General features: G+C 58.9%; 4 protein-coding genes across 4 annotated transcripts in view; 2 read left to right on the top strand and 2 right to left on the bottom strand.

The window, feature by feature from the left end:
- Nucleotides 1–24,900, top strand: part of TSPEAR (thrombospondin type laminin G domain and EAR repeats) — a 155,723-nt gene that overhangs the window by 2,008 nt on the left and 128,815 nt on the right. The window lies entirely within an intron of this gene.
- On the bottom strand, nt 3,224–5,886 carry LOC131512955 (keratin-associated protein 10-7-like). The gene has a single exon (XM_058732213.1). The coding sequence runs from the start codon at nt 5,222–5,224 to the stop codon at nt 4,385–4,387; it is 840 nt and encodes a 279-aa protein (XP_058588196.1). The 5' UTR covers nt 5,225–5,886; the 3' UTR covers nt 3,224–4,384.
- Nucleotides 8,964–10,080, bottom strand: LOC131512956 (keratin-associated protein 10-8-like). The gene has a single exon (XM_058732214.1). It carries the CDS (start codon nt 10,030–10,032, stop codon nt 9,253–9,255), a length of 780 nt encoding a protein of 259 aa, XP_058588197.1. The 5' UTR covers nt 10,033–10,080; the 3' UTR covers nt 8,964–9,252.
- Nucleotides 21,274–22,405, top strand: LOC131512957 (keratin-associated protein 12-2-like). The gene has a single exon (XM_058732215.1). It carries the CDS (start codon nt 21,609–21,611, stop codon nt 22,146–22,148), a length of 540 nt encoding a protein of 179 aa, XP_058588198.1. The 5' UTR covers nt 21,274–21,608; the 3' UTR covers nt 22,149–22,405.

Genomic DNA, 24,900 nt, shown 5'->3' with positions numbered 1-24,900 from the left:
CCCCCTGCACGGAGGCCACCACGTGGTCCCGGGGGGCCCCCAGAAGGACCCCCAGGCAGCGCTGCCGTAGCCGCTGCCCTGAGTGCGGCAGTCTCCCCGGTGGGGAATGAATCACTGACGTGTACCTTCACGTTCCCTTCAGCCCTGGGAACAGAGTCAGCCCGCATAGTAATAATAAAGGTTATTTATAAAGCCCGCCCCCTGCGCCCTAAAGGCTTGTTGCAGATAGTTAAAAGGTGACCCAGTTATAAACACCGGGACTCAGGAGGAAAGATAAAAGTCGGGTGCGTTTGGAGTGCTTCCAAGGCACTCGTGCTCGGCTGTTCGGGACTTCAAATGGTTAATACGATCACTGTGATTCCTCTCTGTTTTGGAAGGCACCTGAGTTTACAACGCGGGGTTGTGTGAGTGTGCGGGGGGGGGGGGGGGGGCGCGTTTTGCCCGCCCGGGGGCCTCGTTCCTGGTCTGTGCCACTGTGTGCACGCCAGGTGCCAGGAGCCTTGGCTGCCGCAGCCCTGGGCTGTCATGTCCTGCCCCGAGTCTGGGAGCACAGATGACAGCAGCCTGGGGTGGCGACCGTGGGTGCCGTGCTGTCTGCGAGGGCTTTGGTGCCCCTGGGCGTCCCACCCCGTTCTGCGGAGGGTGCGTGCTGGGGAGACGGGGTGGCTTTGGCTCCCAGTGCTGCCGTCGTCTGCCTCTGCTGCGAGGCTGTTGGGGGACTATGGGCTGGATTTGGGGGTATCCTCACCCCAGCGGGGCAGCAAAGGTAGCCTTACGCCTGCACTTTGGGAAGAGGTAACTCAGTGCTGGCGAAGGCAGGGCGGCCAGAGGGGCCCAGGAGTCGGCAGAACTGGGGAGTGGAGTCTGGAGGACTCTGAGTTCGCCGTTGGGGAGGTGTGGGCAGCACGGTCCAGGAGGCTGGGGGTGTGGGGGGAGGGCCTCGTCTGGACGGTAAGCGGGCCACTTCCGTGCGGCTTTTGTGGGAACGAGATGGCAGGGCCGTGTGTCGCACAGCCAGGGCGGGCACGGGGTCCGGGCGGGAAAGCTGGCAGGGTCGCGTGGGCGCTCACGTTGGCGAGCAGCGCACTAGTGCTCTTTGGAGGGTGGGGGGCTCACCACTCCCAGGGTGACCCAGGGTGCCAGACACCTTACGGATAGGTGTTTTAGTGGTAGGGCAGTTGGGTCACGTGTCTGCCCAGGAGACCACGTGCCGAGTGGCGGGGCCTGGGGCCTGGCCTTTCTGCGCAGGTGTGGGTGCAGGTGCGTCTGAGGTTGGGGCAAGTCTCAGAAAGCCTTGGCCAAGCGGGACAGAGGGACCGGCGGGCAGGCCGCATGCACGAGGCCACCAGGGGGCAGGTGGGAGGTGCAGGCTGGGGAAACCTACGTGGTGGCCCTCGGACAGGTTTCAGGGCTCAGGGGCGCAGGGTGTGCACGTGGTGTTGGCGTGGCCTCCCGGGGGGTGAGTGTGGCCGGCAGGATTCCGGGGCGACATGCCTCTTATAAGCCGTTGGCCTCCCTGGCTCCAGGAGCCAGCCCGCGTCTCCTGACCCCTGACCCCCCGGCCGCTCCGCCAAGCGGGGCCAGCTGCTTTGGGACCAAAATGTTGAGGTTCGGGTCCCTAAGGTCCTTCCTGGGTCCTGTAGGACATCCGTGGTTCTGGGCTGCGTGCCGGGAAAGTGGCTGGGGCCGTCCTGGGGGAGACGCCCTGATGGGCTGTGCTGTGGACAGTGGGGTGGGGGGGACACTGGGCGGAAGTCCCTGGCATCCGTCACACCCAGCTCACGTCCACGGGGACAGGAGGCCGAGGTGGAGGGATGCGGCTGGACCCTCCCGGGCGGGCCCGCTGGGGGGCTCCAAGGGGCTGGGTACGGAGAAGGGGTGGGGGGCACAATTGTCAGCTGCTGCCGGACGTCAGGGTCACGGTGTCTCCCCTTCCATTTCTTCCCCTCCTGCTGCCCCCAGAGCACCCGGGGGTGGGCTCCTCGCCAGGGCTCAGCCTTGGTGTCACTCGGAACCTAGTCCGAGTGAATCCCTTCACTCGCCCCTTCGTACCCCTTCTTCGCTCCTTCATTCACTCCATACCCAGGCAAGGGCGGTGCTGTGCCCACCCCTGGGGACACTAGAATCACAGAGCCACCAGCAGCTGCGACATCCTCCAGAGTGGGAGGGGCCCGGGGGGGGGGGCTCAAGAAGGAACCTTGAGGGTGGCAGTGGGGGACCCAGGGTGCCAGTTGCAGGAGCAGGTGGGGTGGTCAGACCTGGGCTCTGGGTGCCTGCGGGGGCACTTCATCCCTAGAGCTAGAGAAAGTACTCACGAAATGACAGAACAGATCCGCGCTTTAGTTTATTTTTTAAAACGTTTATTTATTTTGAGACAGAGACAGAGAGAGAGAGTGCGAGCGTGAGCAAGGGAGGGGCAGAGGGAGGGGGAGAGAGTCCCAAGTGGTTTCCCTGTTGTCAGCGCAGGGCCTGCCTCCAGTCTGGAACTCACAAACCCGTGAGATCGTGACCGGAGCCGAGCTCGAAAGTTGGGTGCTTACCCGACGGAGCCCCCCAGGTGCCCCCAGACCTGCATTTTAAAAGCTACCTGGCAGTAAGGAGGCCGGGGAGCTGGCCCAGCGGGCAGCATCTGGCCTCTTGCGCGTTTGGGGGGCAGGAAGCCTGGATGGCTCTCTCGGCCACCAACTTTGTCCTTGCACTTGTTCAGCCAGAAGCTTGCAGGAGAGTGGTGCTTTCCAGCCTGAGTTCTGGGGAATCCTGGCCCCTGGGAGAGGCCCTCAAATCGGTTCCTGGAGACCCTGTGTGGGCACGACGCCCCCTCCTGGCGGCTCACGGAGCATCCTCCCGCAGGAAGAAGAGGCTTCTGTACCGCCGTGTCCTTTGTCCAGGGGGGGACTTCCCACTGGGGGCTGGGGGCCTCCCGGTGGAGCGCAAGCAGCCCGAGCCCCAGGTCTCATCTGAGCGCCGCGCCCCCAGGAGACCCCTCCACACCCCTCACCTTCGTCTCCCCAAAATCACACCTCAGAGAGAACCACCCCACTCACTCCCCAGTGCAGAGGAGGTGAGATGCCAGCCAGGGCCCCGCACCGCCACCAGGGGAGGCTGACTCTGTCACCCTGACGTCGTCCTCTTTAAAAATTCTCACCCATTAGGCCAGGGCACTTTTTGTTTGCACGAAAGTTAGGAAGCAAAGAATATTAATTGAAAAAAATTTTTTAGTGTTTATTTTTGAGAGAGAGAGAGAGAGAGAGAGAGAGAGAGAGACAGCACGAGCAGGGGAGGGGCAGAGAGAGAGGGAGACACAGAATCCGAAGCAGGCTCCAGGCTCCGAGCTGGCAGCACAGAGCCCGACGCGGGGCTCGAACTCACGGACCGTGAGGAAGTGACCCTGTCTGGGACTGAGGCCTGCTATGGGGAACCCTGGGAAACGTGGGGGCCCCATCCAGACAGCCTCGAGGGAAGTGCCCTGGAAGGCAGCACCCCTGGGCCTCAGATGCCAGGGTGTTGGAACTCAAAGTGGCTTAGCCTCTGGGGTCTTCCTCTTGACCTCTGTCACACCGGGCGGGGTGTGCGGCCGGGGACGGCATGGCACATTGGCATGTGCAGGCAGAGGCGGGGGGACATTTGAATAAAACACTGAAGTTCAAGGGCAGATGGAGAGAGAGAGACTCAGAAGGCAATGCCCCCTTTAGCTGTCTCCCTGGAAGGCCCGGCCCCGCCTGCCTCCCAGCCCAGAAACCACCTTGGGCCCTGCATCCTGATGCTGGACTGACCGGGGAGAGCGAGGCCTCCCCGCTCAAGAAAGCAATGGGGCCTTCTTGCCAAGGGGCCCGCTGTCCGGGTGGCTGTGGCCACCTGAGGCCCGAACCTTCTGTCCAGCCACCCGGAGCCGCCTGGAGGTGCAGTTGGTGACCACCAGCGTGGGCCTCAGAACTCACTGCCATTGAAAGTGTTCCCAAGATGTGGCTCATCGGCAGGATTGCTAAAGTCGGGGTTCCGTTAGCCCGGAGGCTGGGAGAGAGGGCCAGTGGAGGCCAGGACTGCAGGTTTATTCGCTTAGCTCCAGATGTGTGCTTGGGAGGAGGCAGACAGCTTCTAGGGCCGGGAGCCCCAGTAAGACTGCAGAGCTGGGGGCCGTGGTTGCCAGAAACAGCCTGGGGGCCTTTCAGTAACAGGGGAGGGCTGTCTCCGGTTCATCTGGTCGTGATGTGAGGCTGTGAACCGGCTCGGCCCTGGTTATTAGGCTCCGAAGATGGTGAACATTCACGCTGACCTGTGTGCCCGAGATTGCGCTGGGTTAGATCCTGAAGGAGGCAGGGAAGAGCCGGGGTTCCCCAGAGTGCTCAGCTGGCCCTGGGGGGACGTGCCCATCAGAATGGTGGCCTCAGCAGGCAGGGCGGGGGCACACGGGGCGGCAGAGCAGGGACACGCAGGAGGCCGGGCGGCAGCAGGAGGAGGCAGGGGTGCAGCAGGCGGGGCGGGGGCACGCGGGGCGGCAGAGCAGGGACACGCAGGAGGAGGGTCTGCAGCAGGGGCTGGGCTGGCAGCAGGAGGAGGCTGAGCAGGGGGAGTCCTCACAGCACACAGGGGTGTAGCAGACGGGCTTGCAGCAGACAGGGGTGCAGCAGACGGGCTTGCAGCACACAGGGGTGCAGCAGTCTTCCTGGCAGGGGGAGGAGGTGCAGCAGGACGGCTGGCAGCATGAAGAGGTTGTGCAGGGGGAGTCCTGGCAGCAGACAGGGGTGCAGCACACGGGCTTACAGCACACAGGGGTGCAGCAGGCGGGCCTGCACACGGGACGGCAGAGCAGGGACACGCAGGAGGAGGGTCTGCAGCAGGGGCTGGGCTGGCAGCAGGAGGGGGCTGAGCAGGGGGAGTCCTGGCAGCAGACAGGGGTGCAGCACACGGGCTTACAGCACACAGGGGTGCAGCACACGGGCTTGCAGCACACAGGGGTGCAGCACACGGGCTTGCAGCACACAGGGGTGCAGCACACGGGCTTGCAGCACGCAGGGGTGCAGCAGTCTCCCTGGCAGGGGGAGGAGGGGCCGCACAGGAGGGTCAGGCGGGGGGCCGGGGCGCAGCACGGGGGCTCGCAGCAGCTCTCTGGGCAGTCGTCCACCTGCCAGGAGGAGTCGGGGCAGGAGTCCGAGGATCCGGGCAGGCAGACGCGGCTGCCATAGCTCAGGTCGCTGGAGCGGACGGACAGGGTGGACGCGGCCATGGCGGGGGCGGTGGGGCTGCAGGAGGGAGTGGGTGTGGGTGTGTGAGTGTGTGTGTGAGTGCGGGTGTGCGTGCCAGCTGTTCGGGCTCACTTTTATAGCCCTCTGTGTTGTGTGTTTTCCCAGCAGAGGCTCAGGACATTTCCCCTTCCTTGTTGGTGTTTAGAGCTAGTTTTCAGGGACCCCTCATTACGGCTTGTTTATTTTCCCAGAAGATGCCACCCAGCTCGTAAATGTGCCCCTGTGTGTTGGGTCCTGAGCGAGTCTGCTGCGTGGGCGTGGGGCCATCAGGCCAGGCTGGAGCTGAGGCAGGTGGATGTGGTGTGTGGGGAGGGGTGGGCTCTCAGCCAGTGGACAGTCGTCTTAGGGACGTGGTAACAGGGGAGGTGACTCGGATTCTGGCCTCAGGAATAGCTCCTGATGTGGGTGCCCGTCTCTGGGGCACGTGGTCCCCATTCTTTTGCATTTGTCACCAAGTGCAAAGAGATGAAGGGAGGGTAGAAATGCCTGAGAGGGCTCTGGCCGTGGTGCGGGCTGTCTCTGCCTGACCACTGCCTGGGTGGAAGGCTGTGGCCTGGGGACGAACGGGCTGTGTGCTGTGGGGTCAAGTTCGTGGGCCGGGGGAGGGGTGGGCCTGTGCCTGGCCAGGCAGCCGCCATAATTCTCCGGGCGTGTCTCCTTTCCAACCTCTGGGCTCCCAGGGCCCCTGTGGCTCTGGCCACAAGGTGGGCGTGGTGGGGCAGGGCATGAGGTGCCCCTCACCTCCCCCGGCTGGGCTGTGGACCGGTTTCACACCCCCCCCACCCCCCCCCACCCCCGCTTGCTTGCCGAGCAGCTGGTTGCGTTTCCTTCTGCCCCTTCTTCTGCCTCCCTCCCTGTGCCACTCATTCTCTCCCTGCCATTGTATCTTTCCTAGAGCTGAGCCTGGAGTCCCCTCTGTGGGCCCCCGGGACGCCCCTGTGGGATATTCAGGGTCCTGGAAACAGTCACTAAAAGCTCTTGTGCCAGGCACAGCCAGGGGCCGGGACAGCAGGGGGTGGGGGCGTGGAGGGTGGGGGTGGGCGAGCAGATGTAGATCAGCCCTGGGCCAGGGCCTCTGCCGGAGGAGGGGGAGGGGAGACACAGGCAGGTGGGTAACCGGAGGCAGGGTGCCTGTGGGGGCTCAGGGAGTCAGCGGGGCCAGCACGCGGAGGTTCTGTGATATCTCAGTCACTGTGCAGGGGTGTGGTGGCCGTGCGAGGGGTCTGGGGTGGTGGGAGGGCAGCCGACTCTCAGAGGCCGTACACACGCGACTGGGTTAGAGTATCTGCCAGGTTTGGGGGTGGCTGGACCAGACTCCTTAGAAGGCTGAGGGTTTATTTTATTTTTTAAATTATTACCGCTATTTTACATTGTCTCGGCGACATTTCAAACCAGAATCCTTAGAAACGATGAAAGCTACGTTCATCACACAAACTTGACCGTGCACGTGTGTATTTGCTTCCTGGGATTGGGTGTAACAAATGACCACACTCCCGATGCTTTAAAACAACAGAAATTTATTCTCTCAGTTCTGGGGACCAGAGTTCTGAAAGCAGGTCTCTCAAGCTGAGATCGGGGTGTGGGCAGGGCTCCTGCCCCCTCGGGAGACTCTGGAGGAGGGTCTCTCCTGCCCTTTCCAGCTTGGTGACTCCCCCTGGCTTGTGGCCACAGCGTCCCGAGCTCTGCCTCCCGTCACATTGCCTCCTCCTTGTCTGCCTCTCTGGTGTAAGGACCCCAGACGGCCCCTGGATGTCTAGGGCCCACGTGGCTGGCCCGGGTCACCTGCCCACCGTGGGATTCTGCATTTAGTCAGCCATCCACAGTTACCTTTCGAAGTCCTTTTTTCCATGCAAGGTTACAAGTGCCGTTTGGGGTTCTGGTGAAGCTGTCTTTGGGAGCGTTATGTGGCCTATCGCCGTGTCCCTGCAAACATACCTATGTTTTACCTGCACTGCCCACTGCCCACCACTGCTGGAGCTTGAACCACATCAGCTGGGCACTCTGTGGGCCTCTGTCCCCTCTGTGGCAAGATGGGCTCATAGTCGCTTAGACTAAGCTTAGAGAAGTCATGATGCAATCAGCTAGAAGGTTCTCAGCGGCTGTCAGGCACGTGAGTATGCCCGGAAGGTGCACAGCAGGGCCCGAGGCTTCAGGTCCCGGAGGGCGGTCACCGTCTGGCCCTGTGGTAAGGTTCAAAGCACGGATTTCTGGGACATAGGTCCTGGCGAACTGGACAGCCTTGTCCTGCACCCGCTGGGGCTTCCCTTTACAGGAGACCACGTGCAGGCCCTCACTCCCTAGATGCTTTGGATCAAAAGGGGGGCTCCAGGAGGTCCGTGCTGGCTCTTCTCACTCAGACTTAGCAGTTCCGCAGGCACAGAGCTGCAGGGCGAGGACAGGACCACACGGGGACGGGCAAACGCTCTGCCACGTGACCTCAGTGCCGGTGCTCCCAGGCCTGCCCTGCCCGTCGGCGTAAGGGCGCAGGGCCCCGGAAGGCAGAGTCCTCTCGCAGTCGTTGAGTTCCCATCATCTTTCTGCAAGGGCGGCGTCTCCTACTGGACCTTCCTTAGAGGGATGTGCACGAGCCACGGGGGGGCCTCCAAGCAGCGGGCCTGTCATCTTCTGGCCTGGCCCCATTGCAGCTCTCGGTCCCCGTCTTATCTGCCCGGCGTTGTTTAGCAAATGAGGGACCCCTGTTGCCAGAACCAGGGAAATGGAGGCAGGCACAGACCCTGAAGGCCTCTCCCTGGAAGAACCGCCAGCCGGGCAGGGGGTGGGGGTGGGGATGGGAGGGCCACGGCAGGAGCCCCATTCCCCTGGAGGGGGGGCCAGTTCAGCTCAGATGAGCCTAAGCTCAACTTCTGCAGGTCCTGGGGGGTCACATCTGGAGGTGCACATGTGGCCTGGAGCCCAGGAGAAGCCGGACGTGTCCGGAGAGAGAGCCAAGGTGCAGGGGGAGGGAGGTCAGGGTGGGGCTCTGGAAAAGTCAAGAGCTGTGTCCTAGAGGCCGGGGCCAGCTCTGCAGGGACAGATGCACAGGAGAGGGAGCAGGAGTGACACTAACGGGAGCACGGGGGCCTTTGGTGGCTGTGCCAGGCTGGGTCAGGGGCTGGGGTGTGGGAGGGTGGGGGGAAGGGTGTCTCCGTGGAGGATGTGCAGCAGGAGGTCACTGAGAGTTGAGGCTCTGATCTGAAGGGGACAGACACAGGCTGCTCTGGGCCGGGAGCGGGGTGGGCGCTGTGATCTAATCATCACTACAGAGGGAAAGGCGTTCGGCCCTGTGTGTGTGGTCTGAGGACGCAGCTCCGGAGACAGGAGGGTGTTAGGTGCTGGAGAAGGAAGGAGAGGCAGGAGGGCTCTGGCGGCCAAGGGGGTGCTTGCTGGACGCCTGCACCGCCCCCTTCCCCCCCAGGGTATGCCAAACCCTGCGTCCTGCCGGGCTCCCTGCAGAGGGGAGAGATGCCCAGGGTTGCTGCGCCCGGGATGGCTGCCACTGAGTCCCTGAGGGTTTACCCGCCAGGGCCACGGCCACGGCCACCATGCCTGTGACTGGCCCAGATCTTGCGGGACGGGAGCCCCGTGCCAGGCCAGTGAGAGGCGGGGCCCTGAGGAAGGGCTGGTGTGGCCGAGGACCACAGGGCAGCCAGTCCTCACTTCTGCGGGGACCGGCTGGGTGTTCAACTAGGATTGGCCCCAAGAGAACCAGGTGACACGGGGTTAATGCAAGCACGTTTATTAGGTTTCCCCAAGCAGCTTCCGAGGAGGGGAGGCCATTGTGGCCTGCGCTTCGGACGTGGTCGCAAGTCATGACCATTGGGACCCCGGAAGGAGTGTGGCAGGAAGGTGGGAAGAGTCATCCTGAGTTGGGTGGGAACCCCCTCCCACCCAGGCCTGAGAGGAGGGGCTGCTGTCTATACTTCACAGGGGCCTAAGAGACAGACCCCAAAGCAGCTGGGAGGCTGGTAGGTGGGAGTGCTGGGGGTCCCCACAGTGACGGCTGGCCACATCACTGGCAGCAGGACTTCTGGGCCGAGGCAGGGCGGGAGCAGGCAGGGCGGCAGAGCAGGGACACGCAGGAGGCCGGGCGGCAGCAGGAGGAGGCAGGGGTGCAGCAGGCGGGGCGGGGGCACGCGGGGCGGCAGAGCAGGGACACGCAGGAGGAGGGTCTGCAGCAGGGGCTGGGCTGGCAGCAGGAGGGGGCTGAGCAGGGGGAGTCCTCGCAGCACACAGGGGTGCAGCAGACGGGCTTGCAGCACACAGGGGTGCAGCAGAGGGGCTTGCAGCACGCAGGGGTGCAGCAGACGGGCTTGCAGCACACAGGGGTGCAGCACACAGGCTTGCAGCAGACAGGGGTGCAGCAGGCAGGCCTGCACACGGGACGGCAGAGCAGGGACACACAGGAGGAGGGTCTGCAGCAGGAGGGGGCTGAGCAGGGGGAGTCCTCACAGCAGACAGGGGTGCAGCACACGGGCTTGCAGCACACAGGGGTGCAGCAGAGGAGCTTGCAGCACGCAGGGGTGCAGCAGAGGGGCTTGCAGCACGCAGGGGTGCAGCACACGGGCTTGCAGCACGCAGGGGTGCAGCAGTCTCCCTGGCAGGGGGAGGAGGGGCCGCACAGGAGGGTCAGGCGGGGGGCCGGGGCGCAGCACGGGGGCTCGCAGCAGCTCTCTGGGCAGTCGTCCACCTGCCAGGAGGAGTCGGGGCAGGAGTCCGAGGCCCCGGGCAGGCAGACGCGGCTGCCATAGCTCAGGTCACTGGAGCAGACGGACAGGGTGGACGCGGCCATGGTGGGGGCGGTGGGGCTGCAGGAGGGAGTGGGTGTGGGTGTGGGTGTGGTGGGTGCTCGGGGTGTTTGGGGTTTATATACACCTCGGGGCTGTGTGCTGTTCATCACGAGGCCTGAAAAGCCAGTCCGCTTGTTGCTGAAGCGCGTCCCTGAGGAAGCTGGTCAGGGGCCCGCGGCGGGTAGCTTAGCCCATTTATGACTCGGGAGGGTCAGTCACCCCTGATACCCGCCCTCCGCTCCCAGCGTCCCTCTGCGGCTCCTTACTGTTACTTCCCGTGCCTCTCAGCACTCAGAGAAATCATGGGCCTATTTTTTCATATTGTCTTTATATGGGGAAATAATTCTTGTCCGAATCCATCAACCAACGGATAGCTTGGGAGCTGCGTTTATTTTTGGTGTATGTGCAAACAGGCGTGTTAATAGCTCTTCTGTGCCCGCAGCTATTCGGAACAAGTTTGTGTACATTTTTTTAAATGTTTATTTTTGAGAGAGACAGAGCACAATTGGGGAGGGGCAGAGAGAGAGAGGGAGACACAGAATCCGAAGCGGGCTCCAGGCTCCGAGCTGGCAGCACAGAGCCCGACGTGGGGCTCGAGCTCACAAACCGTGAGATCACAACCCGAGCTGAAGTCAGACGCTTAACCGACTGAGCCACGCAGGTGCCCTGAAAGTCTGTACATGTTAACTCCGTGACCCTTAACCTTGTGAAGTAGGAACTGTTGTTCCCATTTTACAGATGGGGAAACCGAGGCACGAGTGAACACCAACACCCATACAAAGTGAGCAGAAGGGCCCGGATCAGAAGTGGGGGGCCCGTGTTCTCAGGCCAAGACTCTGCTGCCCCAGAGGGTGGAGAGCAGGCTGGCTTCTGGGAGATGCGAGGGCACAGGATGAAGGCAGATTTAGAAATGGCAGCGAGAGGCGTCCGGGAAGGTGTGCAGTGGGTGCCGGCCGGCGGGCAGCACCTGGTCAGGCGGTGCTTCTAGAACCTGGGAGAACGTGTGCTCAGTGGCCGCAGGATCGTGTGCACGGACTGTGGGGCGAGGTTGCGGGTGGCAGGTGGTCGGTAAGAGCAGGACCTTGTCCGGCTGAGAGCAGGGAGCGTGGGACAGGGTGAGTGTCCCACGCGGGCTGAGGCACCGGCCTGCAGGAGCCCGGCAGGTGGCGCTGGTGAGCCATCAGCTGGCGCAGGCGGGGATGGGGACTGGGGGCGGAGCCATCGCAGGTGACCCTGAGGGAGTCGGAACCTAGTTGGGGCGCCGCCAGGGGAGGCCCTGCGCACGGCCTGACTGGGACTACCAGCTTGGTGATCGCCCCCCGACGGTCCACACTCGCAGTGGGAGGGACCACTGCCCTCTGTGCGGGGAGGCCAGCCTGCAGTGGCCGCTTGGGCTCCGAGGGGGAGCCTGGTGTCAGCAGGAGAGCAGGGATGCAAGGGTGGGGGTGGGGGGGCAGAGCCCCTGAGCACCCAGAAGCCTCAGGGGTGGAGGGAGAGCAGGTGGGTCCCCAGGGTTTGGGGGGCCCCTTCTGGAGGTGATGCGGGGCATTTCTGGGGAGCGTGGGGGCTCCGGGGAAGCAGGCTAGAGGGCTGTGGTGGGTGTGGCTGGTGCCAGCCAGACGGGCCGCCCTTCCTGAGCCGAGGCAGGTGCAGGCGCCGGGGTCTCTGCTCATGCGGGCACCGACGGGCCACACGCAGCCAGACGCCAGTGCCCTGCAGGGAAGACAGATTTGATTGAGGATGACACGGCGGGGCCGAGACTTGGGCATGGAGCTGAACGGGGTGCCCCGTGCAGGCAGCAGGGTGGTTGGCCAGAGGGGAGCAAACGGTGACATGCAGAGGGTCTAGACTTGGGGGGGGGGCATCCGGGTTTGGGACTGGCAGTTTGGGGTGGGGCCCCTGCCTTCCAAAGAGACAGGCAGGCCCACCTTTCCCGATGACGCTTCAAAGGGGTGGCGCCCTGCTTTCCGCGAAGCTGGGCTTGTGCCAGGCGCGCCTCCGGGGGATGGGGCCTGTAGCTGCTTTGTGGGGACGCCTCTCGAGCGGGGGGCTGGGGCTGGGGTCGGGGGCGGCCAGGCTTTCCGGGCACGTGCTTCTCCAAATGCTCGTGCGCTGAGAGTGAAGGCAGTGCCCGCCTCGCTCGCGGCCGCCCACCCCTCTGACGCCTGCCCGGCCGCACACTCGGTCCCCTGGGACGCTGGCGCTGCTCACATTCGCGGCCGCCCAACAGGCGAGTGCTCTGTGGGCCAGCGGGGAGCCGTCCCGCCCTTGCCGCCGGAGCAGATGCCATGAAGAGCCACACGGTTATCTCGAGTCTCCCCGACCCGGTGCTGCGCCCACTGGCGGGGGCTCTGCCCATGTTCCCTCCGCTCACTGCCTCCCTGAGACGGCCACCTGCGGCCTCCTGTGCGCGTGTGCAATTATGAGCACGCAGGGCACCACTGGGTGGCTCAGTCGGTTGGGTGTTTGACTCTGGATTTTGGCTCAGGTCATGACCTAACTGTTGGCGAGTTCGAGCCCTGTGTCAGACTCTGTGCTGACGGCAAGGAACCTGCTTGGGATTTTCTCTCTCTCTCTCTCTCTCTGACCCTCCCCTACGCGTGCTCGCTCTCAAAATAAATTTAAAAAGACTAAAATTATGAGCATGCAGTGGTTGTTATATGTTATTATTGCAGTTACCATTACAAGTATGACAAAACCATATTGTTCTGTTTGACTTTCTTTAAAAAAGTTTTTTTAATTGTAGTAAAACAGAAATAACAGAAAATCTGCCATTGTACCCATTTTCAAATGTACAGTGTCGGGGCACTAAGTGCATTCGCGATTGTGCAGCCGTCTCCACTGTCCAGCTTCAGGACTTTTGCCATCATCCCGAACTGAAACTCTGTCCCCATGGGACACTGCCTCCCGTCCCGCAGTCCCCCCAGCAACCCCCTCCCCTCCATCCTACTGTTTCTGAGTCTGGCTGCTCTTTCTTTCTTTCTTTCTTTCTTTCTTTCTTTCTTTCTTTCTTTCTTTCTTTCTTCCTTCCTTCCTTCCTTCCTTCCTTCCTTCCTTCCTTCCTTCCTTCCTTCCTTCCTTCCTTTCTTTCTTTCTTTCTTTCTTTCTTTCTTTCTTTCTTTCTTTCTTTCTTTCTTTCTTCCCTCCCTCCCTCCTTCCCTCTTTCTTTCTTTCTTCCTTCCTTCTTTCCTCTCTCCCTCTCTTCCTTCCTTCCTTCCTTCCTTCCTTCCTTCCTTCCTTCCTTCCTTCCTTCCTTCTTCCCTTCCTCCCTCCCTCCCTCCCTTCCTCTCTTTCTTTCTCTCTCTCCCTTTCTTTCTTTCTTTCTTTCTTTCTTTCTTTCTTTCTTTCTTTCTTTCTTTCTTTCTTTCTTTCTTTCTTTCTTCTTTCTTTCAATTTTAGCCATCCTAGCGCATATGAAGTAGTGTTTCGTTGTGGTTGTGATTTGCATTTCCCTGATGACTAATAATGCGGGGCATCTTTTTGTGTGCATGTTGGCCCTCTGTACAGCTTTGTTGGAGAAATGTCCATTCAAGTTCCTTTCCCATTTAAAAAAAAGTGTATTTATTTTGAGAGAGGCAGAGAGAGTGTGAGTGGGAAAGGGGCAGGGAGAGGGAGAGAGAATCCTAAGTAGACTCTGCGTGCCATCAGTGTGGAGCCTGACACGGGGCTCGAACCCATGAACTGTGAAACCAGGACCTGAGCCGAAATCAATTTGGACGCTTAACTGATTGAGCTACCCAGGTGCCCCTCTCTGCCCATTTTTAAATTGGGTTACTTGTCTTTTTGTTGCTGAGTTGTATGGGTTCTTTATGTTTTCTGGTTATAAACTCTTATCAGACATACGATTTGCAAATATTTTCTCCCATTCTGTAGATTGTCCTGTCACTTTCTTGATGGTGTCTTTTGAATCATTAGAGTTTTTAATTTTGATGATGTCCAATTAATTTTTTTCTTTTGATCTTCATGCTTTTGGTGTCATAGCTAAGAACCTGTTGTCAAATCCAAGGTCACGAAGTGATTCCCCTAAGTTTTCCTCTAATACAGTTTGGTTTTAGCTCTTACATTTAGGATGTTTATGACTTTTAGTTAATTTTTGTATATGGGGTGAGGTAGGGGTCCAACTACATTATTTTGCATGTAGAAATCTGGCTTTTCTGGCACCATTTGTTGAAAAGATGATGTTCTCCACTGAACAGTCTTGAAATCTTTGTCAAAAATCAGTTGGCCATAAATATATGGGTTTATCTCTGGACTCTCAGCTTTACTCCGTCAGTGTGTATGTCTGTCCTATATGCCAGATACCACACTGACTCAATCACTGTACTTTCGTAGTAAGTTTTGAAATCAGGAACTGTGAATCCTTCAGCATTCTTCATCGTTTTCAAGTTTATTCTATTCTAGACTCTTACCAGTTCCATATGATTTTGAAGCTCAGCCTTTTCATTTCTAGAGAAAGAGACTTTGGGATTTTGATAAGGATCACACTGGGGAGTACTGTCACCTTCACGTTAAGCGTTCCCATCCATGAACATGGGATGTCCTTGCTCTTATCCTCGTCTCCTTCAGTTCTTTCAGCAGTGTTTTAGAGCGATCGGTGTACAGGTCTTTCACCCCCTTGGTTAAATTTATTGCTAGGTGTTTTATTCTTTTGGATATGATTTTCACTGCCTGAAAAAGTGTTGAAAAGCAGATGACCACGCACACACAAAATACAGCCACCTAGTTTTAGAAAAACACTCCTGCTTATTTAATACGTCTATTGCCAATAATGTGCTGTCGTGTTTATTACTCACTTAAGCATCGTTTACGTAGTTTTCTACTCATCTGTTTACTTATAGCACACCCGTGTTTGGAAACACAGGTTGGATTGTCGCCAGGACTTTGTGAGCACTGCTCCTGAAGTTTGCTAAAGCGTGCAATGCTGTTGATGGCAAGTCTGATGCCAGTCAGATTTTTACTTTTCCGTAGGTGACTTTTTTTGGCTTGTTTTGTTCTCTGGAGACGCTTTTGGGAACCACCTATTATCCATCCCATTCTGCAGTTCCAACAGGATGTGTCTGGGTTTTCCCCATTCCTTTTCTTGGTGTTGCTTAGTCCTTTAACCTGGGGACTGTGTTTTCCACTGTGGGAAGTGCTCTCCCCGGGGATGCATTTCCTCATCCTCCCTGTGTCCTGACTGCCTCTCCTCCTGGAATCCCACACACCAGAGGCTGCAGCCCCCAGATGGGTCCCCAGGCTGGTTTCTTTCCTCTCATACTTCCTACCTCTTTGATGTTTTGTTCTAAGTCCAAGAGACTTCTCAGCCTCACCTGCAAGGCCCTTTGTTTAATTTCAAATACCAACAATAGACCTTTTTTGGGTACGTTTTCTAACCGTTCCTTTTCAAAACCTCTACCCCCTTGCTCTATGGCTGTGACATCTTCTTGAATGTCTTTGAGTGTATTTAAGATTTGTTAAAAGGTGATTTCTGCTTCATGAGCTGTCTGCCTGCTCTGGGGTGTGTTTTATGTTTGCTACCCCAGGCTGGCCTTCTCACGCCACTGGCTTTGCTCATACGCTGGGGTGAGTGTGGGAGTGGTCATGGCGGCCGGGCTCCCCTTCCTCTGCGTGTCTGTGCTGAGTTAGAGAAACCTCACCCGTGTGGGGAAGTTGACATGCTGCTCCGGGACCGGGGGTGGGGCCCTGCCAGGTGGCGGGGTTACCTGGGAATAAGAAAGTTGGGAGCCCAGAAGCCAGGATGAGACTTATGTACATGGGGTGTCAACAGCCCCCCAGGAGCCTTAGCCTTTCCCGGGTGAGGTGTTAAATTGTCCTAGAGATACACACTGGCGGCGTTCTGGGGAGGTGCAGAGCCTCTGGGCACTCTGCCTCCGATGGCCCTGGGTGCCCCCTCCCCTGTGGACACACCTTCCTCCACCAGGCCTGCCCATGGGGACCAGGTGCTGTCGTGCTCCAGGGCCCAGGGCTTCCCACCTGCTCCACCCTGCCTGGAGGTCGGCACATCTCTGCTTCCCGTTGGCTTTGTTGCGTCCCTTACCCGTTGTAGGCTGACTTCTCCCCATGGCGGGTCTTGGGAGGGTTGAGATGGGGACAGTAGGCCCAGCCCGCCATCTTGAACGGAAGCATCAGCTCTCTTGGAGTGCTGGCTTTCCCACAGCCCCCCTGGCGCTCTGGTTTGGCTGACCCACAGTCCTCCTTATTTCATTTGAATGCTGGGTCCCCAAATTCTCTTTGCACCCCAGTTCACGTGGAATATTAGGCTGCCACAGCATGAAAGCTCTTGGTTAAATTTCCCATCCAAAGCAGGAATCCCATTTGTGCCTTCTGTTTTCTTTTTAAAGGGAAATTTTATTTTGAACTACTTAGCTCACCTATTATTTTCAACTATTTTTATTTTCATTTTATTGTGAAAAAAATCTCAGACATACAGAAAAACTGAATCACTCAGTGTGTAGCCACATATCCCGTCCTACAGTCAACAACTAACATTGTGCCTCACTTCCTTTCCCAGATTCTTACCCATCAGACCGTCCCTCTACATTGCCAAGTCAGTCGCAAACAACAGTACGCTTCACTCGAACACTCAGGAAGCATCCCATTAGCAGGAGTTTCTGTGCTTTTGGGTGTGAAGTACCGTGCCTCTTACGTGTGTCATTTGATGGCTTTTGACAAATGTGTGCATCCGAGTAAACCCTCTTGGGACCCACCACGGGACTGTACACCCAACCTTATCGGGGCCCTGGACGCAGCCTGTGCCCAACCCTTTTGGCCCCGGCCCTAACCGTCCTCCCCAAATGTCCTCTTCCCCCTGGTCAGTTTACCCGAACCCCCCAGAAGCAGCCCGTGTTCTGGCCGTTAAACATCTAACGTGGTTCAGCTTGTCATAGAGCCTCACTTAGACACAGTCGTGTGGCGGGCGCTGTCTGCCCGACTCTGCTCACCAGCACCGTGTTGCTGAGACTAAACAGTGCGGTCCTCTAACTGCTGATTCGTGTGACTGTCGTGGTGTTTATCCATCCCTGTTGAGGGGCATGTGGGTTGATTGCAGTTCTGTCTGTTATTGAGAGAGTGGAAGAAACAGACCTCGTCTTCAAGGCTCCGGGGCCCGGAAGCCAGGACGGTCCCCAGGTGCTTGTTATTTTGCAGGGCAGCTCTGGCTTTTAGGGAACTTTTTGTTCTCTGAGCTGAAATCTGTGTCCCTGTCACCTTGGCTCTTTGGTGCAACCTCTTTTGTAGTATACTTTTTTTAACGTTTATGTTTGAGTCAGAGAAAGAGCGTGAGCAGGGGAGGGCAGAGAGAGAGGGAGACACAGAATCCGAAGCAGGATCCAGCCTCCGAGCCGTCAGCCCAGAGCTCCACGCGGGGCTCGAACTCACAGACCGTGAGATCATGCCCCGAGCCGAAGTCGGACGCTTAACCGACGGAGCCCCCAGGCACCTCTCCTTGCTCTGGAAAGCCCGCACGTGACTGTGAGCAGCCGCGGTCACTCAGGCGGTGCCCCCCCCCCCCCATCCCTTACCCCTTTGCGCAGTTTCTAGGCCCCGAGGAGCCCAGCACGAAGGTCCTCGCTTGAAATGGGGGGAAGGGAGGCCCCGTCGGGTTTGACAGCCTGGTCGCCGCTTCTGTCAGAGGGGCTCCCCAGCATGCCGAGGGGCGTGACCGCCCCAGGAGGCCACCCAAGACGGGACTCATACTCAGACATCGGCTTGTCCAAGGGGACAGGTGACAGGGAGAAACGGCTTTGGGGAACACTCACAGAAAGACAGCGTTGAGGTGCAGAGAGAGGGATTTTTAATAGATCCTGAGATCTCATGGATAAGACACTTGGGGATCCTAGTGTCTGTGGAGTGCGGCCCCGTCGGGGGTTCCGTCACGAGATGTGGCGGGAGAGCTCACACTCCGGTTGATTTGCAGCTGCAGTTAGGGGTGCCGCAGGGAACAGGCCTGAGGACCAGGGTGGGGCAGGAGGGCCGGCAGCACCCGGAGGACTGGCAGGAGGGGGCCACACACACAACGGGCTTGCGGCTCACGGGCACGCAGCAGGCCAGCTGGCAGGAGCTGGGCACACAGCTGGAGCTCACCCCCCACCCACCTTCGTGCTCTCTCTTCCCACCTGCAGTCTCCCCCCTCCCCCCTAATGCTCCCTCTTCCCGCCTGCGCGCTCCCCCCCCCGCCCCTGTGCTCCCTCTTCCCGCCTGCCTTCTCCCTCCTCCCTCCTAGTGCTCCCTCTTCCCACCCGCTCAGCCCGCCCCGCCTTTCCTGCCCCCCTGCAGTGCTTTCCTCCTGCGAGGGCCACTTTACTTCTCTTTCTCTGAAATGTTTCGCTTCACCCGGTTTCAAAGGACTTCTTTTTTGCTATCCATGGAGCTCTCGACGGGCAGTGCTTGTCCCCAGCACCTCAACACCGTTGCCGCTTCTGTGCCGCCTCTGACGAGAAGTCAGCAGTTTCCTTCTCCTTCTTTTTTATTTGTTTTAATTTTTTTAACGTTTATTCATTTTTGAGAGACAGAGCGTGAGCGGGGGAGGGGCAGAGAGGGCGACACAGAATCCCAAGCAGGCTCCAGGCTCCGAGCTGTCAACACAGAGCCCGACGCGGGGCTCGAACCCATGATCCGTGAGGTCGTGACCTGAGCTGAAGTTGGAGGTTCAACAGACTGAGCCCCAGCCCCCAGCCCCCCCAGGCGCCCCTGGTGTCTTTTTTTAAAACCGGGTTTTGGAAGCTTGTCCATCGTGTGTTCAGCACATTGTTGTGCTTCGATTTCCTTCCCTCCTCCCGAGGGTGACCTTACCTGTGTGTTAGACTGTCAGACACCGGCTCACAGGCTCTTCTCAATTTGTCCTCACTCTCGCTTCTCCTGCAGGTCAGATAATTTCCCTTGACGTGGATTCACTTTCACACACTATTACTTCCGTCGTCGGTCCGCCGTCGGGACCTCCCAGTGGATATTTCATTTCCAAGTGCTGTGCTTCTCGGTTCGAATTCCCGGTTTTTAAAGCAGTTTCCATTTATCTGCTAACATGCCGTGTCCATTCACTCACAAAAGTAATATTTTCCTTTAATTCTTCGAACACCCGTTCCTTGGCTTCTTGAAACATCTACAGTCACTGCTGCACAGTCATTGCCCAGCCACTGTCCGGGCCACCTCGGGTTTCACGACTATTGATTGATTTTTTTCCTTAACTGGTGGATTGCATTTTCTCTGCCTTTTGTGGCTGGTGGTTTTGTTGTTGTATATTGCAATTAATTATGGTGATACATTTAGAAGGCCTGCATTCTCTTTTCCTGCCTATTCACTTTGGTTCTGGGTGATCGCCAGTTATTAACTGATCATGTTGAACTTGAGCGAGTTTTACACCTGCTCAGGGTGGATCTGCGGGAAGCCCAGGGGGATTACTAAGCTCCTTGTCTTGGTGGGGGTAGAATTCCAACCGTCTTCTCTGGAAATGTTGCCACCGGTTGGCTTTGTTGGGGCAGGCCCAGAGTAGGGCTTCCTGTGGGTCTGGTCGCTGCTCCGGACGCCTGACTGTGTGGGGTCCTAGCAGCACGTGGGGGCTCCCCCTCCATCCTGTGGCGCACGCTCAATGTTAAGCCTCTGGTGGTGTTGCCCCAAGCACAGACAGCCCTGCCACCTTGGACAGATTTACAGCAGCGTCTCACGCAGACTCACGCACGTTCCCTCCCTCCTGATGCCCCACTCCTGGGATTCTAGCTGCTTCTGCTGCCCGAGTGCGGGGGTCTTCCTCCTCGGCAAGCGGGCCGTCGTGTTCTGCGAAAACCCCAGCCCACTGAACGGCCTTCGGGACGCTGGCCTGGGCAGAGCCGGGCGAAGGCCGAGCGTCTCTCGTGTGCACTCTTCCTCTCCGCAGCCGGTCTGTGCCGGTCGGACCGACCGCGGCCCGAAGACGGAAGGCTCGTCGCTGTTCTTGGGTCGTGTCATTGAGGGAGCGCTAGACTACCGGCGCTCCGCGGGTTTCCCCGGTATCCTCCCGTTCTCCAGACTCAACACTTGTCTGTTCTGGGAGGTTCCTGGTCCACACAGCAAAGGCTGTGGCTTGAGGAGCTCTGCAGGTGTCATTCCTGTCTGCCTCGGTGTGGGCCCCACGGAGATAGGCAGCTACCAGGCTCTCTTACCCACCTATCGCTGCCAGAACGGTTGGAGGACGTGGCTAGGTGCGCGGCTGCTGAGACAGAGCCAGGCAGACTCCTGTCAGGGACAGCCTGTCCTGGAAAACCGTAGATGACACCCCCCGCCCAAAAGAGGTCACGGTTTTACGCTGAGATTGCCCCGTCCAGGCAGACCCCAGCTGGCGCTCTCTGCAGGCGGGCGGCCCCAGAGTCTGCAAGCAGAAAGGAGTGGAGCGGGGGGAGGGGGGTTGGAACACTGACGGACGTCTGTCCTCCCGGAGGAGACCTCGGAGTGGGGAACGGTGTCTCCCTAACAAACAGGGAGGCCCACGAGTGTTTGTCTGGGCCCGGATGTGTGTGCCTCTATGGGGGTGCCTGCACCTCCCTGAGCTGTGTGTCCATCTTTGGGGCCGTGCGCCAGAAAATTCTCGTAAACCGGTCCTGAGTCTTGTGATGCAGCAGCCTCCTGCAGAAGCGTTTTCAGAAACGCCATCAAGTTCTCGGGGTGTTCTCACTGTCAGCAGGGGGGGGGGGCATGCAGGTGGCAGGAGAGACCTCGGATTCTTTGTAGGAAAGGTATGGAGGTCACCCAAAGGCGATCTCTGGAGTTCACAGGCCAGAGCCCCGAGGAGGGTGGGGAGTGCTCCTCCAGGCCGGCTTTCAGGCCCGAGATGTCAGGCGAGAGCCCCAGGGAGGAGAGGAAGACCCACCGCTGACTCAGCCCGTCACCTGGGTCCCAAGTGACCCTGTGTGTCCATCCGCGGCCCCCCGGCCCTCACGCGCTTCCCAGGGACGCCCCTGCTTCCTGTAGGACCGCACCCCTGTGCCCCGGATGCCCTGGCTTTGTGCAGCCTGCTTCTCTAATGATGAGGTTTTTCTCACGACGAGGATCAGAGGTCACTGCCCGCCAGGAGTTCTCCGTGACCCGTGCCCTCAGTCCACACCCGTGCTGTGGGCCAGTGGTCACCGTGTCCTTCCCGTGTACCGGCCGCTGCGTGACCTCCAGCTTCTGGGACACTCGGACGTGAGCCCGACTCTCTCGATCTCCCCGTGTCTGCCCCGGAGCCTTCCTGACGGGCAGAGGCTGTTCGGGGACGTCATGGCGCACAGAGGCAGGTTGGGAGGTCTGCGTTTTCAGATTCACGCAAACGTAGCTCGTGTGAAATTGTGAGGAACGAGGCTCCAGTAAGACACTCGGGCAGGTTTCCAAGTGCAACACGAGTGTGGGGAGGGGCAGTTAGTCACGCGGGCGAGCGCCAAACAAACAAAACACGTGCAACAGAAAACTAAGTTCTGGGAGACGGCCCGGAAGCAGCTCAAACCAGGAAGACAACCGTTGTGTCCTGTGTTGCCAGGACGCCCACGGCCCGGTATAAAGGCGGCCCAGGCAAGGAGCCTCCAGACGTCCCCGCCCTCCTCCCTCCCGGACACCGGCCGAACCCCACGCCAACATGTGCCACACCAGCTGCTCCGCGGGCTGCCAGGCTTCCTGCGGCTCCTTCGGCCCCTGCCAGGCGTCCTGCTGTGTGCCCGTGAGCTGCAAGCCCGTGTGCGTGCCCGTGAGCTGCAGACTCGCCGTGTGCGTGCCCGTGAGCTGCAGGCCCGCGTGTGTGCCCTCCTGCCAGTCCTCCGCGTGCGTGCCCGTGAGCTGCAAGCCCGCGTGTGTGCCCTCCTGCCAGTCCTCCGTGTGCGTGCCCGTGAGCTGCAGACCCACCATGTGCGTGCCCGTGAGCTGCACACCCACCGTGTGCGTGCCCGTGAGCTGCAAGCCCGAGTGTGTGCTCTCCTGCCAGTCCTCCGTGTGCGTGCCCGTGAGCTGCAAGCCCGAGTGTGTGCCTTCCTGCCAGTCCTCCACGTGCGTGCCCGTGAGCTGCACACCCGCCGTGTGCGTGCCCGTGAGCTGCAAGCCCGCGTGTGTGCCCTCCTGCCGGCCCTCCTGCCCCACCCTGGTCTGCAGACCCGTGTGCTGTAGCTCCCCGTGCTGCTTCTGACCAGGGGTCTCCTAACACCTGCTCCGGGGGCAGAGGGGGCCCCGCCCGTGCCCCTCCGGTGAGGACCAAGCCTTCGCCGGGCCTCCAGTTCTGCGCGTGGCAGGTCAAACACTCCCGATGAATCGTCTGAACCCTGGGGCGAGGACGGAGCAGGACGAGCGGATCCCCCCGTGACCCTGCGTGTCTCCGCCGGGGTCCTTCTCTGTCTCCGGCAGGGAACCCAGCCCGTGTGAGCCCAATAAATCGTGCCTCCCTGAGGCAGTTTTCTACTCCTGTCTCTCTGTTTCTACGTTTCCCGCCCACTGAGTCGGCGCCATGGAGTGGGGGGGGCTAATCCCCTCCTCAAGGCGGCTCGTCCGCGGTGGGGGCTCCCGGTGGAGGGAGTGGCCGCCGGCCTCAGGCCCCCGTGATCCGTGGCCCGGTGCGTGTGGCCGCGGCCAGCGACTCGCCCTTTCCCAAGGCTGCTCTTGCTTCCCCTGGCTGTCAGTTCCGGCCCTCAGTTCATGATTCACTTGTGTCGCGGGTCCACGTGCGGCCCAGTGTTAATTGACTGATGATCAGTTATTATTATAATAAACCCCACGAGCCCACTACCCAACGTGGAAACTAGAGCACCGTCGGTAATTCACCCCGGGCTTCTCAGGGAAACCGCTGTTAGAATCGTGTGCTCTTTGCTACCTTCTAAAAAAGAGAGCGGAGTCACCTCTGCGTGGCCCTGAAGCGCGTGTTTTCCCATGCAGGGCCCTGAGGGACGTCGGAAGGTATTGTCCTGCACTCCTGGCCTCGGACTCACTTTCTTCACTCCGAGCACTGTTGCTAGGATTTCTCTCGGGTCCCGCGTCGTGTCGGGTGTCCTCTTGACCCTTCCCGCCTGCTCCATGCTGGGGCTATTTCGGGTGAAACCTGCTCCCGTAGATGGGCAGGTGTGGGTGCCGAGGGAACAGGGGACCGGAGGGCCTGGCCGCGGACTGTCCACTCCCTCCCATGGCACCCGTGACCTTTCCGTTTGGGGCAGCCGACCGCCCGACCCCCGGCAAGGCTCTCTGTCTGGCTGGCAGTGTCTCAGGCTGGTGGGCAGGTGCATGGGAGCCTGCCCCCCCCCCCCCCAGGAACACACACCTGCCACAAGCCCCGGGCGACGGTGGAGAGGCAGGGACACCGGCTTCTCACCCACCTTGTCTCCAAAGCCACTGCACCTCCATGCCTGCTTTCTGGGGGTTGTTTTGTAATGAATTTTCTGAGTCGGAGAAGTGGGTGCGTTTGAGACCCGCCAGCAGTCTAGTCTGCCTCCACCTCCCCCCCGCACCCCCCGGCTTTGCTCCCAGCTGAGGTCGAGAGGCCTGCACTGCGGACAGGAGCCTGGCTGCCCTCCCACCCTAGGGATGGCCTCCGGAGCCTCAGTCCTTCCTCCTCACCCAGCTCTGTGGTGACTAGATGTCACAATACCTGGATCCTGCCCGACCCCACCCCCAGGCCCCGTTGTCCCTGAGCTCCCGAGGAGGCCAGTGGGGGCCGGGAGGCAGGTCAGCTCTCTGGATGTGGCTCTTTTTTTTTTAATTTAAATTTTAGTTAACATGCAGTGCACTATTGGTTTCAGGAGTAGAATTCTTTGATTCATCCCTTACATACAACGGCCAGTGCTCATCACAAGTGTCCTCCTCAGTGCCCATCACCCACTTAGCTCCTCCCCCACCCACCTCCCTCCATTCTCCCCCAGCTTGTTCTCTGTCATTGAGAGTCTCTTGTGGGGGCGCCTGGGGGGCTCAGTCGGTTAAGTGTCTGACTTCAGTTTAGGTCATGATCTCCTGGTTCATGGGTTCGAGCCCCACGTCGGGCTCTGTGCCGACAGCTCAGAGCCCGGAGCCCGCTTCGGATCCTGTGTCTCCCTCTCTCTCTCTCTCTCCCCCTCCCCTGCTCATGTTCTGTCTCTCTCTGTCTCTCAAAAATGAATAAATGGTAAAAAAAAAATTTTTAAACAGTCTCTGTGGTTTGTTTCCCTCTCTTCTCTTCACCGCCTTCTGTTCATTTGTTTTGTTTCTACATATGAGTGAAATCATACAGTATGTGTCTTTCTCTGACTGACTTATTTCACTTTGCGTAATACACTTTAGCTCCATCCATGTAGTTGCAAATGGCAAGATCTCATTCTTTTTCATTGCTGAGTAGTATTCCATTATATATATACATATCTTCTTTATCCATTCATCAGTGGATGGACATTTGGACTCTTTCCATAATTTGGCTGTTGTCAATAGTGCTGCTATAAATATCGGGATGCGTGTGCTCCTTTGAATCAGCATTTTTTGTATCCTCTGGGTAAATACTCAGTAGTGTGATTACTGGGTCGTAGGGTAGGTCTATTTTTAACTTTTTGAGGAACCTCCACGCTGTTCTCCAGAGTGGCTGCACCAGTTTGCATTCCCACCAGCAGTGCAAGAGGGTTCCCCTTTCTCCGCATCCTTGCCAACACCTGTTGTTTCCTGAGTTGTTAATGTTGGCCGTTCTGACAGGTGTGAGGTGGTATCTCATTGTGGTTTTGCTTTCTATTTCCCTGATGATGAGTGATGTGGAGTATTTTTTCATGTGTCTGTTGGCCATCTGGATGTCTTCTTTGGAGAAGTGTCTGTTCATGTCTTTTGCCCATTTCTTCACTGGATATTTGTTTCTTGGGTGTTGAGTTTGAGAAGTTCTTTATAGATTTTGGATACTAATCCTTTATCTGACATGTCGTTTGCAAATATCTTCTCCCATT

Source organism: Neofelis nebulosa, chromosome 5, assembly GCF_028018385.1.
Source record: "Neofelis nebulosa isolate mNeoNeb1 chromosome 5, mNeoNeb1.pri, whole genome shotgun sequence".
NCBI classification, from domain to species: Eukaryota; Metazoa; Chordata; class Mammalia; order Carnivora; family Felidae; genus Neofelis; species Neofelis nebulosa.
The sequence above is the reverse complement of the archived record's forward strand: the minus strand, read 5'-3'. Positions and strand labels throughout refer to the sequence as shown.